The 18,298-nt window shown below is 41.3% G+C and overlaps 1 protein-coding gene across 4 annotated transcripts in view; it reads left to right on the top strand.

The window, feature by feature from the left end:
• The first annotated feature begins 10,035 nt into the window (after positions 1-10,035).
• Positions 10,036-18,298, top strand: part of ubr3 (ubiquitin protein ligase E3 component n-recognin 3) — a 69,313-nt gene continuing 61,050 nt past the window's right edge. For all 4 annotated transcript variants that reach the window (XM_065293261.2, XM_065293258.2, XM_065293259.2 and 1 more), the window contains exons 1-3: positions 10,036-10,523; positions 15,715-15,854; positions 16,233-16,385. In XM_065293261.2, coding sequence (XP_065149333.1) covers positions 10,093-10,523; positions 15,715-15,854; positions 16,233-16,385 — 724 coding nt within the window. In that variant the 5' untranslated portion in view covers positions 10,036-10,092. The remainder of the gene's footprint in view (positions 10,524-15,714; positions 15,855-16,232; positions 16,386-18,298) is intronic.

Genomic DNA, 18,298 nt, shown 5'->3' with positions numbered 1-18,298 from the left:
CTCAGGCAGAGTTATGTTGAAAGTGGTTCAAGTCAGACTCCATAATAATGGACGAACGCTGGATACATATGCAATCCTAGACGATGGGTCTGAAAGGACTATAATTCTCCCTACAGCAGTAAATTACCTTGATCTGGAAACCGTGGTCGAGTCATTAGCTCTTAGGACCATCAGACAGGAAGTAGTCGAAATTCAAGGTGCATCAGTTTCATTTGAATTGTCTACATCTGTAGATCCTAACATTCGGCACAAGATACACACAGCATTTACTGCTCAGGAGCTGAACCTAGCCAAACAATCCTGCCCTGTGGATATGTTGAAAGCAAAGTTCAAACATCTCAGGGATATTCCCATTACTGCTTACAAGGATGTTCAACCCCTGCTGTTTATTGGTTCTGATTACCCTGAACTTATCACACCAATATCCCCAGTTTGTATGGGCTCATTAGGCAGTCCTGTAGCAGTTAATACAAATTTGGGATGGGCTATTCAAGGACCAGCTACATTCTTGGATCAGCCATCTTAAATTACCTGCTTGAACACCTCCCTGTTGTGCTCTCCTACACAAGATCTATACCAACATGTGGAAAAGTTGTGGCAGGTAGACATACTTCCCTTCCAAACGTTGAAAGACAGCACACATTCCAAGCAGGATAAAAACGCTCTTAAAGTGCTGGAAACAAAGACCAAAAGAGTGGAGGTAGATGGAGTATATCGCTATGCAACCCCTCTTCTCCGCATGAAAGAAGCAAAGGTCTTAAATACTGGCCCGGAATCAGTTATGGCCCTCTTACGAGCCACAGAGCGGCGATTGCAGCAAAATACCGAATTGGCAGAGGTGTATAATAATGAAATAAAAAAACTGGAGAATGCAGGATATGCAGTGAAACTTACTCCTGAAGAAGCTAAAGCTACTAAGGAGTCTTGGTTCATTCCACACCATCTTGTACACCACAACAGTAAAGCCAGAGTTGTATTCAACTGCTCTTATCAGTATCAACAGGTTTCACTGAATGATCAGCTACTCCCAGGACCCACATTAGGTCCATCTTTGCTGGGCGTTCTTCTCCGATTCAGGCAGTACCCGGTAGCCATCAGTGGTGACATTCGTGCAATGTTCCACCAGGTTCGTCTCTTACCCGAAGATCAGCCATTGCTGCGGTTCTTGTGGAGGAATCTGGAAAGAGAGAGGAGTCCTGACATTTATGAGTGGCGCGTTCTACCCTTTGGAACTACATGTAGTCCATGTTGTGCCATATACGCCCTCCAGCATCATGTGATTAACCATCACGAAACCAATGAAGAGGTAGCGGACTCAGTACTACACTCATTTTATGTGGATAACTGCTTGCAGTCCTTTCCTACAATCGACCAAGCCAAGCAACTTGTTAACAAAATGAGACAGTTACTATCAAATGGCAGATTTGAAATCAGACAGTGGGCCAGTAACTGCCCAGAAGTAATCGAACACCTACCCACGGAGGCACGGTCTGAAAGCTGTGAACTATGCCTGAGTGCACACAATACCGACCCTCAAGAGTCCACTCTTGGGCTCTCTTGGCATTGCACATCGGACAGTCTGAGTTACAAAAGTAAAGAATTATCACCCGAAGAGCCAACCATGCGCAATATATACAGAGTACTAGCCTCCCAATATGACCCTCTTGGTTATATTTTGCCTTATACCACCCAGGCTAAAATCTTAGTACAAGCTCTGTGGACCAAGAAAAGAGGCTGGGATGATATCATTGAGGACGAAATGCTTAAAAAATGGCAAGATTGGACTAGTGAACTACGGTTTCTGCCCAAATTAAGCATGCCAAGGTGCTACTTCCCTCTCAGTCCAAACTCAGATGGTGGCTCTGTCGAGTTGCATGTGTTCTGTGATGAATCTGAGCGTGCTTATGGTTCGGTTGCATACAAGCGTCTGCAACATGAAGAGGAAATTCAAACTTCCTTCGTAATGGCTAGGTCCCGTGTGGCCCCTAAGAGGCAGTTATCAATACCACGACTAGAACTGTGCGCTGCCCTTACTGGTGCCCAGCTCGCCAAACTCCTAACTGAGATTTCCATACCCATACAAAACACTGTTCTATGGACAGACTCTACCACAGTTCTCACTTGGATTAAATCGGAATCCTGTCATTACAAAGTATTTGTTGGCACACGGATTGCCGAGATACAAGAATTGACAAGTTCAGACAGTTGGAAATATGTAGATTCAAAGCTAAACCCTGCAGATGACATTACAAGAGGCAAATCTCTTTATGATCTCTCTCAAGCATGTCAATGGAATCAGGGCCCTCACTTTCTACAGCAATCACGAGAAAACTGGCCAATACAGCCCAACTTATCCTCAACGGGTGAGGAGTTAAGAAAATCATTCTTCTGTGCTCATGTTGCTGCTACGTCATCATCTCTACCAGCCCCAGACCAGTTCACTACATGGGCAGATTTGGTGCAAGCTACTTATCAGTCTGTGCATGGGGCAGCCGCACCCTCAATGTCTGCCACGCAACGTATTGACACTGAAATCCTCCTCCTGAAACAGGCCCAGCAGGACTGTTTCCCTAATGAAGTCCATGCACTACAAAATGGGAAGGTAATAAGTTCCAACAGCAGATTAAACACTTTGTCACCTGAATATGACCAAACAATAGGATTGATTCGAGTAGGTGGTCGTCTACGTAGAGCAGAAAAACTAGAGATTGATGCTTTGCACCCCATTGTGCTCGCACCTGAACACCCCATCACTAAACTCCTAATACAGGATTATGATAATCGGCTCTTTCATCCTGGACCTGAACGTGTCTTTGCCGAAATGAGAAGAACTTATTGGATACTGAGAGGCAGGCAGGCCATAAAAAAGTATCAACGACAGTGCAAAGAATGTAGGAAATGGCGTAGTAATCCAGCCAACCCCAAAATGGCTGATCTCCCTGTAGCTCGTCTCCGCCTTTATCAGCCACCTTTCTGGTCAACAGGAGTTGATTGCTTTGGACCATTTACGGTAAAAATAGGCAGAAGACATGAAAAGCGTTGGGGTATTATTTTCAAGTGCCTCACCACAAGATGTCTCCACGTAGACCTGCTACACAGTATGGATACAGACTCCTTTCTCATGGCGTTACGTCGATTCATTGCCCGACGTGGGAAGCCCTTCGAATTACTATCTGATCAGGGCACAAATTTCAGAGGTGACAACCGAGAACTCCAGTCTACCTTCTCTGCCCTTGAACCAACACTCAAAGAAAAACTAAACGAACAGAGTATCTCTTTCCAGTTTAATCCTCCACATGCACCTCACTTTGGAGGGGTCTGGGAGCGAGAAATATGCTCTATTAAGTTCTGTCTCCGAGTGATACTTAAGGATCAGGTTGTATCAGAGGAAGTTCTTTCTACTGTTCTAGTAGAAGTAGAGGGAATGCTTAATTCTAAACCACTTGGTTATGTATCATCGGAGATATCGGACACTGACCCGGTCACTCCAAATCTGTTGCTCATGGGGCGGCGGGACGCATCTCTGCCTCAAGTGGTTTATGGTCCAAGAGATTTACTGAGCAAGAGACAATGGCGACATAGCCAAGTGATTGCTGACCAGTTTTGGAAACAGTTCATTCAGAACTACTTGCCAACCCTACAACATCGTCCTAAATGGAGACAGTCTACACCCAACCTATCCGTGGGAGAAGTAGTTATGGTTATGGACTCTCAGTTGCCTCGAGCCCACTGGCCTGTTGGTAAAATAACTCAAGTTTTTCCCAGCAGTGATGGAACAGTTAGAGTGGCAGAAGTAACTATTGGGGACCGCATTTACAGTCGCCCTGTTTCCAAACTCATTGTCCTCCCAGAGTTACCAAATGATTAGTGGTATATAACCTTTAGCAGCAGGTGTGATTTTACTTTATTCTAATTTGTTGTACAAATTAGGGGGCGGCTGTATAAAATACCCTGCTAGTTTATTGGTGACGTAATATGTGGGCGGAGTTATGGACCTGCCCAGACAAGTTCGGACATGTTCTGAATAGTTCGGTCGCTATGGACGAGGCAGTTTATTGTTTGTTCTGATGTGTGCGTCCTTGAGACTAAACCACACAGAAAAGAATGTAAATGACTGAACATTATTCAAGTGGATTTTGCTAGAATAAAAAAGGCACTTTGAGCTATAGATGTCGTGGAAAATCTATTATTGCATCATACAATAACCTTCTGATCGAGGTTGAGGACAAGTGTTAACACATCAGCATCTCACACACATACATCTAGAACAAACGCGTTTCTGCTCTTGTTCGTGTTATGAGATTTGGAACGCGTTTCTGTTATTGTTGTGCTGTGAGATTTGGAACGCGTTTCTGTTTTTGTTCGTGTTGTAAGAATTTGCAACGCATTTCTGTATTTGGATGTGTTGCAATATTTGCAGCGTATGTGTTGTCAAACTGATGAAGATGTTTTCTTGATTTGCTGGTGTTTTTTCTATTTGCATGTGTTTTCTTTCATTGCAAGGCAGTGACCCCTGGCGGCCACTGTACACTAATTATTTAACAAAACAAAAAAACAAGTGTGCATGTATTCTACTGTGACACACGCCCACTCCATGTGTATAGGCTTGTTCGACTTCATGCGGCGCCGCTAGAACTGTCAGAGCGAGATGAAATGACATTTTGTACGAATCGTTCTCGCGGTACTTAGACGTCATCCGGCTGTTGGTTCTTGCAGCAGCGCATGAAGTTGAACAAGCCTTTTGTGTTGATGGCTTGACACACGCCGACAATGAGCCCGCATTCTGAGTCTCAGCGGAAAATCAAGATGTCGGAGTGGGAAAGTATATAAAAAGTTACAGACAGGAGTGGGAGAGTGACCTGAGCCTGCCTTGTAGCAATGGATATATGAAAAATAGCACTGCAAGTTCTGCAAACCGGACTCCGGATTGTCACACATCAATTAATGCCGTGGCGTGGATGAATTATCGGAGCATTTCAGGTGCACAGATCAAAATGTTCGGCTGTCATTAAGTCAATTCTGGCACCATGAACTTCAGCCAGACTGTACATAGTTTTGAAAAGTTCAGATGTTCATGTTCTTCGGCATCCTTGCAAGTTAACGTACACCCAACAGCCTATTATTGTTCTGCATTTAACGTTAAAGGTAAGCCTGTACAATCTCTCTCTCACACACACCTGTTTATCAGGAGTAAATAGATAAAAAAACAGACATTGTTGAATTTTTTTAATTAACGAATTTGAATTAGCCTATCCTACAGCATAGCTATGTAAATGAGTTATTGTCATTTTGCTATTGTGGTTCTCTAGCTGCTTAATCGCTAGTGTCACAGGTCGGAGCGGACCACAGATGTTGCAAGTCACGCCCCTCGGGGAGTTCCCAAAAGCACCCCAATGACCAGACAAACAAGAGGAGGTAGGTACAATTTAAAACAAACTTTATTAAATTACTTAAAATCAATGAGGGGGAAGGGGAGCTAAAATACAAAGCTTGGATGAGGGTCAGTCTGGGGCCTCTTCGACCCAGTCGCAGGTAGGGCTCAATAAGTCCTCTCTTCTTTCCCGGCGACTTTATTCAGTTCGTTCCCAAATATCCTGTTTCTGTTTCCTTCTGCAGGCCGCTGATCCTGGAGCTCCCGCCCTCTCCTGAGCGCAAAGAGAGACAAGGGTGAGTAGTTAAGCAAGGAGAGTATAGTACCTGGATCGCCGTTTGGCGATTAACCCAGCTCTGTCCGTTGGAGGACCACACAGAAGGACCCTGAGGTAAGTATCCCGTTGGTTTCTGTCCTGAGATGGAGATACAGGTAGGGGTCTCGGATGACTGGGGCGTTACTCTCCTTAGGGTGCTGCGTGGCACTGCTTGATGGTTCTGACAGAACAACACAAGGTAAGTATTTCGGATGGCTGAGGCGTTCCTCTCCTTAGGGCGCTGCTTGACACTGCTTGGTGGTTCTGAAAGATCAGCACAAGGTAAGTATTTCGAATGGCTGAGGCGTTCCTCTCCTTAGGGCGCTGCTTGACACTGCTTGGTGGTTCTGAAAGATCAACACAAGGTAAGTTTTTCCAGTGATGACTGGGGTTTTGTTCTCACAGGGGCGGTGTATAGTGCTGATAGATAACGCTCAGCTATGACAGGAGGTAAGTACTTTAGCTGGCGACTGGGACTTTTACTCTCACAGGGGCGACATTGGACACAACCCAATAACTCTTAGCTATGACGGGAGGTAAGTACTTTGGCTGGTGACTGGGACTTTTACTCTCACAGGGGCGTCGGTTGACACAAGCAACTAGCTCTTAGCTATGACGGGAGGTAAGTACTTTGGCTGGTGACTGCGACTTTTACTCTCACAGGGGCGTCGGTTGACACAAGCAACTAGCTCTTAGCTATGACGGGAGGTAAGTACTTTGGCTGGTGACTGGGACTTTTGCTCTCACGGAGGCGTCGGTTGACGCAAGCAACTAGCTCTTAGCCATGACGAGAGGTAAGTACTTTGGCTGGTGACTGGGACTTTTACTCTCACAGGGGCGACATTAGACACAAGCATGTAGCTCTTAGCTACGACAGGCAGTGAATACTTTTACTGACGACCGGACCTTTACTCTCACAGGGACGTGAACAATTCTCTCCCGGACTGATATATACTTATGACAGGTGAGGTTTTCCGAAACGGTGAGTGGCAAGGAATGAACAGACCTTTAGCGGTGGTGGAGATCCAAATGTTGGCCTAGGCAGAGATTCCAATGTCTCGGTGAAGCTGCCGACTGCTGCGGTGGGCCGAACGCTTCCCTCTCCTCTCCTCCACCTGACGGGGTCAGAGATCTAGACAGAGGCGAACTTCGAAGGGCTCCACGACAGACGTAAGTACTCACACCGACATTATCTTCTCTCCACCATCAATTTTCCTTCTTACAGATATCTCCCTCTGTAGTACAAAAGGTCTCACTTGCCTTGTTAGTTTTTTCCACCGCCTCACCAGGTCGGCTCGAATAAACTGCACCATTGGCAACTTCTGAAACCTCTTATATTCTCTTCCTCTTCTCTCGGTCGTCCAATCCACAATCGCCACGTCCGCTTGTCACACCTGAGCCTGATCGCGCCTAATTTTCCCTCCCCGAGAACCCGGAAGTGCCAGTGTTTGCGCTTTTCGGTCCGGGCGGAACAATCTCCAACATTTAGTTCCGCCCTCAGAAAGTCACCCCGTGACACTAGCTTATGGTGCATTACTTGTGGCAGCTAAAATAACTATGTTATATGATCAAATTGAACCAAAATGTTGATAAAATGTTGCGTTTGGACCGTTTTTGTGCTGAAAACCATAAACTCTATTTGCCAACACTGCCCCCCACCATTACGTAAAATTTAGTGAACTAACAGTTACTGAAAGCAAACACGAAGTATGAACATTTCATAATTTCAAGGTTTTATATTGCATTAACTAATTTCACCATGGACATTCGAAAATGAATTAAAAAGAAACTACAGCAACTGCCTCTGGGTCTGAACTTCCAATGAGTAGTGTTGTGCTAATATGTAACGTTAGGTATGCGGTTTTTTGTTGTTGTTGTATTGTCCAGAGCTCTGTACATTGCTCACTATAGCTGTAGTTTTTGTGGTTGTATTACAGAGATGTTTGTTTATAACACTTTAAAACTTAATGTACCAAACCTATGTATTTTCTAGCTGGGGGAATTATATGCATTCATGTGATCGGCCACTCTGGTATTTTAGACGCCCCCTCATCAGCGCTCGGCTGGCGCCGGCACTGCAGGTAAGCAGATCATGAAACCAGAAAATAAAACCAATGAGTTTAAATACTTGTTAGTGTTTTTCTTATATAAACCCGCATTGTAAGAATGTCTCTTTATATTAGGCTAAACTTTAATTATTAAATGTCCGAGACGAGTGCATAACATTTTTTTTCATCATCTTACAGGTTATAAAGTCTATTGTAGCAATGTAGTCACTCAGGTTTGTTTCTGTCATTTGGCCTAACTAAATTAAAACTATACATTTTTTTACAGTTTTGTCTATATGATTAGATGATAAAGACTAATACACGAAACATTAGCCTTTAGGGTTTGTTGAGTGAAGAAAAGCTTATTCATGTAGTTCTTTATAGCCATGCGTTTCAAACACGCAGACAGGCTTATGACAGATGTGTGTGGCACTCCATTCACTGTAGAGGCTTCGTCTTTTCAATACTTTTCATCTGTTAAATACTTGCTACTCATAGGCAGGTGCAACTCCTAGATGCAATTTGAGTGCTGATCTTCATGAATGAAATGGGTATATTTAAACTAAATGTGTATAAAAACAAGAACAGAGTTTGTGTTCTTTTACTTTTTACTTTTTTTATAAATCCCGATATGTGCGTGGAAAATTGCGTACGCATATTTCTATGCCCATTTTGTGCGTACGAAGCGTTTATACATCAGGCCCCAGACCCCTCAGAGTCGAACGCCATCTTTTCTCCCCCAAACAAAAAAAAAAGAAGTGAACATATGTATGTATAACGTGTGCATCTTTGTTTATATTGTATGCTGTGTATACGTTAGTTATTTTGTCCCAATTATTTGTCCCAATTTCGCAATAAACTAATCCAAAAGATTTCTGTCTTAAATAAATGTAAACTCTCAAGTGGGCCTCATGCTGTTTTCTGGAGGAATTGACAGATAAGTAAATGTCTCCATGTGTGAATTATTTTTACCTCATTGACGGTAAGAATTTTTAGTAATCTTTAGGGTTAGGCGCTTAAAATTTTTTTTAATACTATTATTTCACACCAATGGCAAGGCTGCCCACTCAGATTGACGGCTGGTCCACCCAGTCAAAGTGACACAAAATATTTTATTGGGAAAGCAGAAGAAATCATGCGTAAATGATAATAAATGATAATAATTTATAATAAATGATAATCTCTTTAATACTATCGCTCAAATACACATCATTCCGAAATAATAAATAACTACTTATAGAAAGTTTATTGTTTGCATGATTTCTAAACCTTGCAAATGTTAACATGATTAAACAATTTAAGTGCAAAAAGATGTTAAAGTGAGGGGTTTTCTGTGTGCACAGAGGCACGCACGGAGACGCGCGTTTCAAAAAGCACGCAAACACAAAATTATCTCGAAACACCACAGTCTTGGCAAGTATTATCATAAATACAATGAGTTATGTCTAAAGTGAGTGCAGACAGTTTAGAAAAAATCCGATGTTTGTTTTAGTGGTCTTGAAGTGGCAGTGCCAATTGTGTCATTATATTATATTAAACAACAGAAGACAAAAGGAAAATCACTTCTGTAGTTTTAAAAATCCAGTCTATATTTAATTTATGCAGTGAAGAAGACACTGTTATTATTCATTTCTTCTGTTATTATTCATTTCTGTACCTAAATACTGTTAGATCTTGTAACTTTGTGGCCTATAGGCCCTAGGGGACCCTCATAAGCTTTGACACCACTGGATGGCAAATAACAGTTATTCCTCAAGGGGGCGGTTGACGGCTAGAGAAGCCAAATCCTTTATTTGCCGTTCTCATATTATACAATGTTTTATTGGCTTCATAAAGAAGCTAAATATTCAAGTTAAACATTAAGGTGTATTTGTTCAAACATATTTACTACAAGAAATAGTATTCGCTGTACAAACAGAAATCTGACCCAGTGTTGTCGCTCGAATGACTGAATAATAATTGTATGCGCAAACATCAGCCTGTAAGCACAAACGGCTATTATTAGTCCTCATCATCAGCGCTGAGAAAAGATGCACTTATCACATGACAATGCCATCTCTATTCAATTTCATTTTGTGTTAATTATTTAAGGTTGTCATTAATGTAATTCCAGTAGCATTGAAGAAATTGCTTATTTTTGTACAGAACCGGAGCTCTGTATCAATAGACGCTGTCAAGTGTCCGAAAACTGGCCTGCCATTTGGGCAACATGCATGAGCCCCGCCCATTTCAGCACCTCTTTTTCACTCTATCCGCTTCAATTCTATTTCCATGGTGACGACAACATCTCGCGAGAAGCGCCGTGAACACAGCAACAAGACAACCAAAATAAAGTGAGCACAACAAACCCGGAGAGCATGATGGCGGCGTCGCTGCTACGCCGGGACAAGAAAACCACAGCCGCCCATCTGAAGGCAGACCTCAGGCGGACTGACAACAGCTCAGGACAGCGGCAGCTGCAGGAGCTGCTAGATAGTGTGCTGAATCCGGAGCGGGGATCGGACCCGGAGGCTCTGGAGTGGTGTAAATGGCTGCTTGCCGGAGGGGAAGGGTTCGACGAGTTCTGCCGGACCGTCCGATCCTACGATAATGCCACCCTTTGCGGGCTGGTGTGGACCGCTAACTTCGTGGCGTACCGCTGCCGGACGTGCGGCATATCCCCGTGCATGTCGCTGTGCGCGGAGTGCTTCAATAACGGCGATCACACGGGCCACGATTTTAACATGTTCCGGAGTCAGGCCGGCGGGGCCTGCGACTGCGGGGACGGGAACGTGATGAGAGAGAGCGGGTCAGTATCGGAGATCCGACTACCTGACAGGGGCTGACAACTCGTCTATTAAGCTGACCATATAGACGTCTTTTTGGGCGTCGTAGCTTAGACGCGTTTTGAGTCATTAGCGTTTTGCAGCATCATGGTGTCAAATCTAGTGAGTTGACTACATAGACGTCGGTTTGGGTAATTTCTGAGTTTAAACACTTTACAAGGTGGTAGAATTTTTGGTGGTCATAGAATTGAACTTGACATTTGTTTTGGGGCGTGTTTCAAATCAATACCAATTTAAACGTAGTGTTAAATCTCGTCAGCTGACTACCTATACATTTGTTTTGGGGCGTGTTCCTACTCCGCAGCATTTTAAGACCTAATTGCCTCGAATCTAGTGAGCTGACTATCTAGACATTGTTATGGATATTTTATAGCTTATGCACTGACTAGGGTGGCAGAATTAGCCATTGTAGTCTTAAACGGATAGTTCACACTCAAAAAATTTATATTCTGTCATCATTTACAAACCATTGTGTTGTTACAAACCTGTATACATTTCTTTGTTCTGATGAACACGAAGGAAGATATTTAGAGTTATGTTTGTAACAAACAGTTTGTGAGCCTCGTTCACTTCCATAGTAGAAAAAAAAATACTATAGAAGTAAATGGGGCTCACGAAGGGTTTACAAACATTCCTCAAAATATCTTCCTTCATGTTCATCAGAACAAAGAAATGTATACGGGTTTGTAACAATTTTAGAGTAAATAAATGATGACCGAATTTTAATTTTTGGGGGAACTATCGCTTTAAACCTGATTTCCAAGAGACAATTGTTTTGGGGTGTGTTACTGATCCGCTGTAATTTCTAATTTTTAAAACTTGTGGACTTCCACTGTAGGCATTGTTATTGTTTGGTATTTCTTGGACAAATCCCCAACTAGCAGCAGTTTAGTTATGTTATGGGCTTAAATCCTATTAAGTGCTTCTTTGACCGTTTTGGGCATCATGGGATAGGTACCTTTAAGTCAGGAGGACCCATACCTATTGTACCCTCTATAGCTCAGTAGTAGAGCACAAATGTGGTTCGGACCCAGGGAACACACATGCTAATAAAAAAAGAATTATACCTTTGGAGAAAAGCATCTGCCAAATGCTAAAATGTAAATGTACCTAGTTAGCTGTCTACCTAAATCTAATTATTGAATAGGACTGTTTTCTGAATCAAAACTATTTTGGTCTCCATATCATTTGCATACTTGGTAACATTTTGGGGTTGAGGTGTGTTCTAAGTCAACCCCTTCTTTTTTGGGGGCCTTATTTGCATTTAAAATCAGCACCAATCTGGTTTGTTCAGAATCAGCAGCCTGTTTTTAAGACATCATAGTTACCTCCTGAATTGGTATTTTTGCGAATACTCTCAAATGAAGCAAGCTGGCTATCTAGATAACATTGCTGGAACTTAGTGCATTTTTGTCCTTCACAGATGCGTTCCAGCAGTTTTTAAAGCTTTTCAAATGTAGATGTTTGGTCTATTTTCCTTCAAAAGTGATCTGTCTGAGTGTAGACCGATGATTGGGTTTTGAAACATTGCGGTGCGCCTGTCAGTGGAGTTAATAGTGTGGCGTGTGCTGTGGCACCTGATCACTGCCTTACTGAGAGTGACACAGTCTGGGTTATTTTTAACCCGCCAACACAGGGTCAGTGACAGGTCTCAACGCTTCCTCGGACACTACACACATGCGAAGGGCCTTCACTTCAACGTTTCTTTTACTAGATATGTAGATCAATAGTCAGATAATTTCACATCTATAGATATATGACCGTTAATGGGAACATACAGTAAATTTATGTCTGTACTAATAACTAGTCATGTTCTACATAGTACAAACAAAAAAAAACAGAGGTTTAAATATAGGGTTGTCAGTTTTATTTTTTGTTCATGTGGATTGTGAAATAGTATTTGCTCCATAAAACTTAGTCAGATGCAACCATTTCTATTGACATTCAATGACAGGGCATTAACTAAAGGAGCATAAGTTCAGAATCATAATGTCAGTGCAGTATCCTAGTTGCCAAAACAAATCCCAGAGGCCGATCACTCAGATGTTGTGAAGTTACGTGATGATTAAAGTGAATCAGACACTAGTATCAGGGGAAGGAGAAAAACTTTGCTGCCTTAAAATTTTTTGTTAAATCAACTCAGATTTACAAGCCATGTCAACAGAGATGAGTTGTCACAACTTATAAAATACAGTTGAGAAAAGTCAACCTAATTTTATATGTTATAACAACTCACCTGTAGTTATGACAACTCATCTCTAGTCAAGATAAATAATAGTAAGTTGAAATGACTTGTAAACCCAAGTTGATTTAACAAAAAATGTTAAGGCAGCAAAGTATTTTCTACCGTGTGTAAAAAATTTGTTATTTAAAATTATGTTCTCATTTACCCGCCTTTGTTATTCCAAACATGCTTGAATTTTTTTCCTAAAACATTTCAGTGTGAATAAAATCCACACAAAGAGTAAAATAAAAAGTTTTGACTTGACTTCTAGAACAGGAATTCAATAGCATTGTACACACTGCATCTAAACTCAGTGGTCATTTCAGATTTTAATGCTGAATCATGGCTAAGAGCAAGTTCCTGCACGGAGCCACATGGCCCAGTGTCAGAAATCAGTTTTTTTTTTTTAACAGATTATGTTCATTTGAAGACATAAATATTAGTGATTAGCGATGTTTGCGAGTTTTATGTGTATCGGCTTCGGGCGATACATGGCTTCCGTGTTCGCCGATTTTTTCCGGCATTATTTACAGACAGAGTGCTGGAAGTCGCAAGCGATTGCAGGTCATGTGACTAAAAACAACCAACCTTTCCATGACAACATCAACTCCAGTATCGTCTCCAAATATCGGCTAAAGAAAATTGGCAGCGTGTATCGGTCATCGGCTAAGGCTGATGAAACAAAAACCGGTATCGGCACTGAAAAATCCATATCGGTCGATCCCTAATAAATATTTGTACTTGCCGGTAAAGACATGAGAGAGAGAGAGAGAACGTGTGCGGTTGTCGGAAATGCAACTCTGTGTGCGAGTTTCTGAATGTGTAATGCGTTTCTGTTATGCGATCTATATCACATTTAAGCTTGCTGTGGGAGACTTCACTTCCTACGTGAGGATAGTAATGGCTGACAGGACGACGTTAGCAGAGTTTGTGGCCAACGGATCAGAGCATCAATGACAAATCAGTAATGCATGCTCCCGGTTCAGTTTAAGCGATCGCGAATGGAAAGTGAAACTTAAAAGCAAGCGCACATTGTCAATACCTGATACACCAATTGAATACAACTTAATTTCCCAATCAAATCTGAAAGAATGCAAAAGCATTAAAATATATTTTCTCCCTCCCTAAGATAGCCTGACAGGCAGGGCAGAGATACATTTTGATAGCCTGACTAGAAGACACAATAGCCTCTGTATGTCTGGCTAATGATTATGTGAGCCTTATTATTCTTGTTCCGTAGACACACAGTTCATTTAGTTTATGGGACTGACAACCGCATTCTAATACCAAAATAACTCCAGACAAAGTGCAGGTAGTGACAACTGCATTTACAGAAACTCTGAGCAATGTGTGGAGAACCAAACTGAACAACTAGTTGTTGACAAAATAAACATGCGTGCATTTTGGACATGACAGGTCTCTCTCATGAAAAAAGAAATGCCTAGAAGATTAAATAAATGTCTTCTGTATGTGCAGTGCAGAAAATGACAGGCACACCTGTTTGCTGCTTACTAGTGTTGCCAGATCTTGCACAAAAAATAAAAGTTAACCATTAAAATAAATCCAAAATCTTTACGTCAATGCTACTAACACCAAATACTTGATCGCTTCATTAGCCAAAACCATAACGAGTTAAGTGCCACAATGGTAAAAAAAAAAAAGACGAGGACATGGCAACACTGCAAGACATCCCTGAGAGAAGCAGCCTCACAAATGAGAACAACACCAAGATGGAGGTTTATTGCAAAACATAACCCTGTAACATTATTTTGGTCAAAGCAGTGAGTGATAACCAAGAGACAATGTTGCTACGGTTACCTCTGTCTCAATTAGCGCATTTTCAGAGATTCACTCCCACATTTAAATGCAGTTGTCACTCACGAAAGTTTTCATTGTGTACGAGGCCATTGAAACTTAAAGATTCTAACATGTAGCGGTTACAGTTATGTTTCCACTTATGCCTGGTTCGGCCCAGCACGATTACAAGCCGTTCTCGGACCAGAATCATGCGGTAGTGATAAAGTGCATCTAGTGATGGTCATCCTCCATAGCGTGCTTGCTATTTACATTGCATACAATCTGTTAACTCTTGCATTACCAAGACAATACCAGCTCGGCCGGCTGACACAGAATGGATCGATCACGCAATGAGAACAGTGTGGCAGGATGGAAAGTGGCTATAGTTTAAAGTGAACGTTCACCCAAAAATGAAAATCTGTCATTTATTCATCCTCATGTTGTTCTAAACCTGTATGAGTTTCTTTTTTTCTGCTGAAGAGAGAAGATATTTTGATAAATGATGGTAAGCACACAGTTGACGGTACTTATCGACTTCCATAGTAGGACAAACAAAGTGTGCTTACTGTCATTTATCAAAATATCTTCTTTTGTGTTCAACAAAGAAACTTATAAAACTTCTAAAGGTTTAAAAAAACATGAGGGTGAGTAAATAATGGCAGAATTTTCCTTTTGGGGTGAACTATCCCTTTATATCAGATTCTGTTAAAACAAACATTCACATGAGTTTTGACACAAAGGCAGCAAAACTGTTGTACTGGTGCAGTCCACTTAATGCACATGGCATTGCCTTTTTTGACATGTGCCGTAGTACTACATGTCACACATACCTGACGTGACATGTGCCATAGTACTACATACCACATACAACATGCCATAGTTTATGAATATGGTCTGAGTACTGTGACATGCCGCCTTCAGGGAGATCCTTGAATCACTACACTGCCACCAATATTAAAACAGCTTATTGAAACCAGTTTACAGATCAACATTTAGATTTTTTGCAAGCAGAGCTTTTTGAGGCATGTGGGCAGTGTAAGGTTTTATGTATTACAGTGGCAATACAGTTAGTTAAAAATAGGCTACCATGGCAGCAGTTTTCAGAAATCTAATCTCTATGTTCTGTGTGACAGGTTTTGTAGTAGGCATCGATTAAAAACAGGCGAGAATGTGCCATTGGTCCCACGAGATTTGCTGCTCATGTCTGAGATGGTTCTGCCACGGTTTATCATCACTATCATTCAGTACCTGAGGGATGGCTACGTTGAACCCGGTAAGAACATGTTCGCAATGTTTTTATGGGACATGTTATTGTCCATTAAATGTTTGCTTGGATTTTATATACACCCCTGAGAGTTTCTTTAGCCTGCTGACAGTCTACTTTTGTCAGCCCTTTAGTGCATGTACACGGGTGCATTGAGGCCTTGAAGCTAAAAGATAAGCTAAAAACCTCAAAACTCTGGTTCTGATTTTGGTTATATTCAGAGTTGTGGTTTAGCTCATAAACTGACCGCATGTACCTCACAATAAGCTTTTAAGATATAATTGCATAAAATGATCCCCACGTGCATGTTGTTTTCAGCTGCGTCTGTACTAATCGTACCCAATGGGGTTTATTTTGTGACACAAACATCTTATCATGTGCTGACAGAGTCTGCTGCCGACAGAGACCTCCAGAAAGTTCTTCAGCAGTTAGAGCCGCAAATATCTTTCTTAGAGGAGCTCACCAAGATGGGCGGGGCCATGCGCACAGTTCTCACCAAGATCTTAACCAATCAGCAGACCTTTAAGGAGCTGAGCATGGGTAAGTGTATCACACCTGACATGGTTTTCATCTCACTGTAAACAACAGGTTGCTTCCGTGATTCTTATTTTATATCCCTGTAATTTGAGAAAATTGTATTATTTTGTAGTTATAAAAAATAGCAGTATACTATTAAAAGTAAATAAAGTGCAAAAATGTTATACATAGATTTTATTTCCTTATTTCAAATGTATTGAAAACATTACACATTCAATTCCATATCAAAGCATTAACCACATTTATCAAGTCTGTCTTGTTTTTTTAAAGGGGTGGTTCAATGGTATTTCAAGCATTCTGACTTATTAACACAGTTCTAGAGTTGTTTCCTCGTGCTAAACGTAGACAAAGTGTCAAAAAAGCAGTTGGGCGTGTTACAGAGTATTTCTGTGCCGAATGCACCTCGCCAGGGTTTGTACAAGTTTCATAAAGTTACAGGTCCAACTGACGTTTCAGGGGTTTTCTATACGTATCACTTCTTTATATGGGCACTTTCCCTGCAAAACCCCACCCACCCATCAACTAGAACTTGCCAACATCATATCACGCCACATAGCTTTGTTTAATTTCAAAACTTAACAATGGCACGAATGAAGATGTGTGTTTTTGGATGTAAGGAGAAGACATCCAGCCTTATGAAAACAATGGATATAGTTTATTGTCCGGGGTAGCAGCGGAGTTTTGCGTGTGTGTTTGATGCAGTGGATTTTCCTAACCTGGTCACAAGTTGCATTCAGTAAGTAAGACTCTTGTCTTATGTTGGAAATAGGTGCGTGCATAATATATAAATGACACGAACATGTAGTGAATCATAAGTTAAACCGTGTTTTATAAAGTGTTGCATGACTCGTACTCGCTCCACCCGCGGTAGTAACTCCTCCTTCTTCATTGTTTCGTACGTTATCGGAAAGATTCGGTAAAGCTAATCTTTCTTTTATAAATCTGATTAAACTATTAAGACCTTTCGGAGATATAAAGGATGTAATACTACTCTATAGGTACTCCAGATTAACATGAGAAATGCCAAAACAGTGTGTGTTACGTGAGCTTTAAAGGGAAGCAAAGAAAACAAATATTAAGCTGTTTAAAAAATATTTTTTTCTGTAGACCCTTGAAACTGAAGACATTTCTTCACTTAACACCAGTGGTTCTCAGAATTTTTAAGATGTCTCTTTATATAAAACACATGATTCCACTCATCAGGCTCCTGCCAGATTGTTAGAAACATTTCCTTAATTACTGTAAACAACTAACAAGCGGATGAACTGAACTTTATGTGTTGATGTGATTCTGCACATGACTTTAGTTCAACAATGGTGCTTTATAGTCGGGGAGCCAAAGTCTTAAAAGCTCAATAAAATGGGTTGAACCCGAATTCTGTTAACTTTGACACCAAGAACCAATAATTGTAGGGTCTGCTCTGCCGGAAACATTGCAGAAAAAAATTGTGGCCATTTTAGTGTATGCACCCTTTATTTTTTATCAGAAAAATTGAAAAATTATTTTTTCCTCAATGGCTTGGGTAGGCTATGATTCATGTAGAAATGTGTTTTAAGAGTAATTTTTTCAGTGGATGTTGTCAGCACATGTGTTATATGTATCTAGAATGCATTTATTGACAGCCTACTCAACCCACTGAGGATTTAAGGAAATTATTCAGATTATAAAAATAAAGGGTGCATACACTTAAATGGAGAAAAAAAATTTGCGATGTTTCCGGCAGAGCAGACCCTCCAATTATTGGTTCTTGGGTCAAAGTTAACAGAAAAAACACAAATAAAAAGTCTATCAGACCATGTTAGGTTCAACCTATTTTTGAGACTTTGGCTCCCCAACTATTAAGGGGGCTTCTTGCAAACAGCTTGACTGTCACAGTACTTACAGATCATTTTAGATCATCTTTGATCTTTCTAGAG

The sequence above is a fragment of the Paramisgurnus dabryanus genome, chromosome 15 (genome assembly GCF_030506205.2).
Source record: "Paramisgurnus dabryanus chromosome 15, PD_genome_1.1, whole genome shotgun sequence".
NCBI lineage: Eukaryota > Metazoa > Chordata > Actinopteri > Cypriniformes > Cobitidae > Paramisgurnus > Paramisgurnus dabryanus.
Note: the sequence above shows the minus strand (reverse complement) of the source record. Positions and strands in the feature narration are given on the sequence as shown.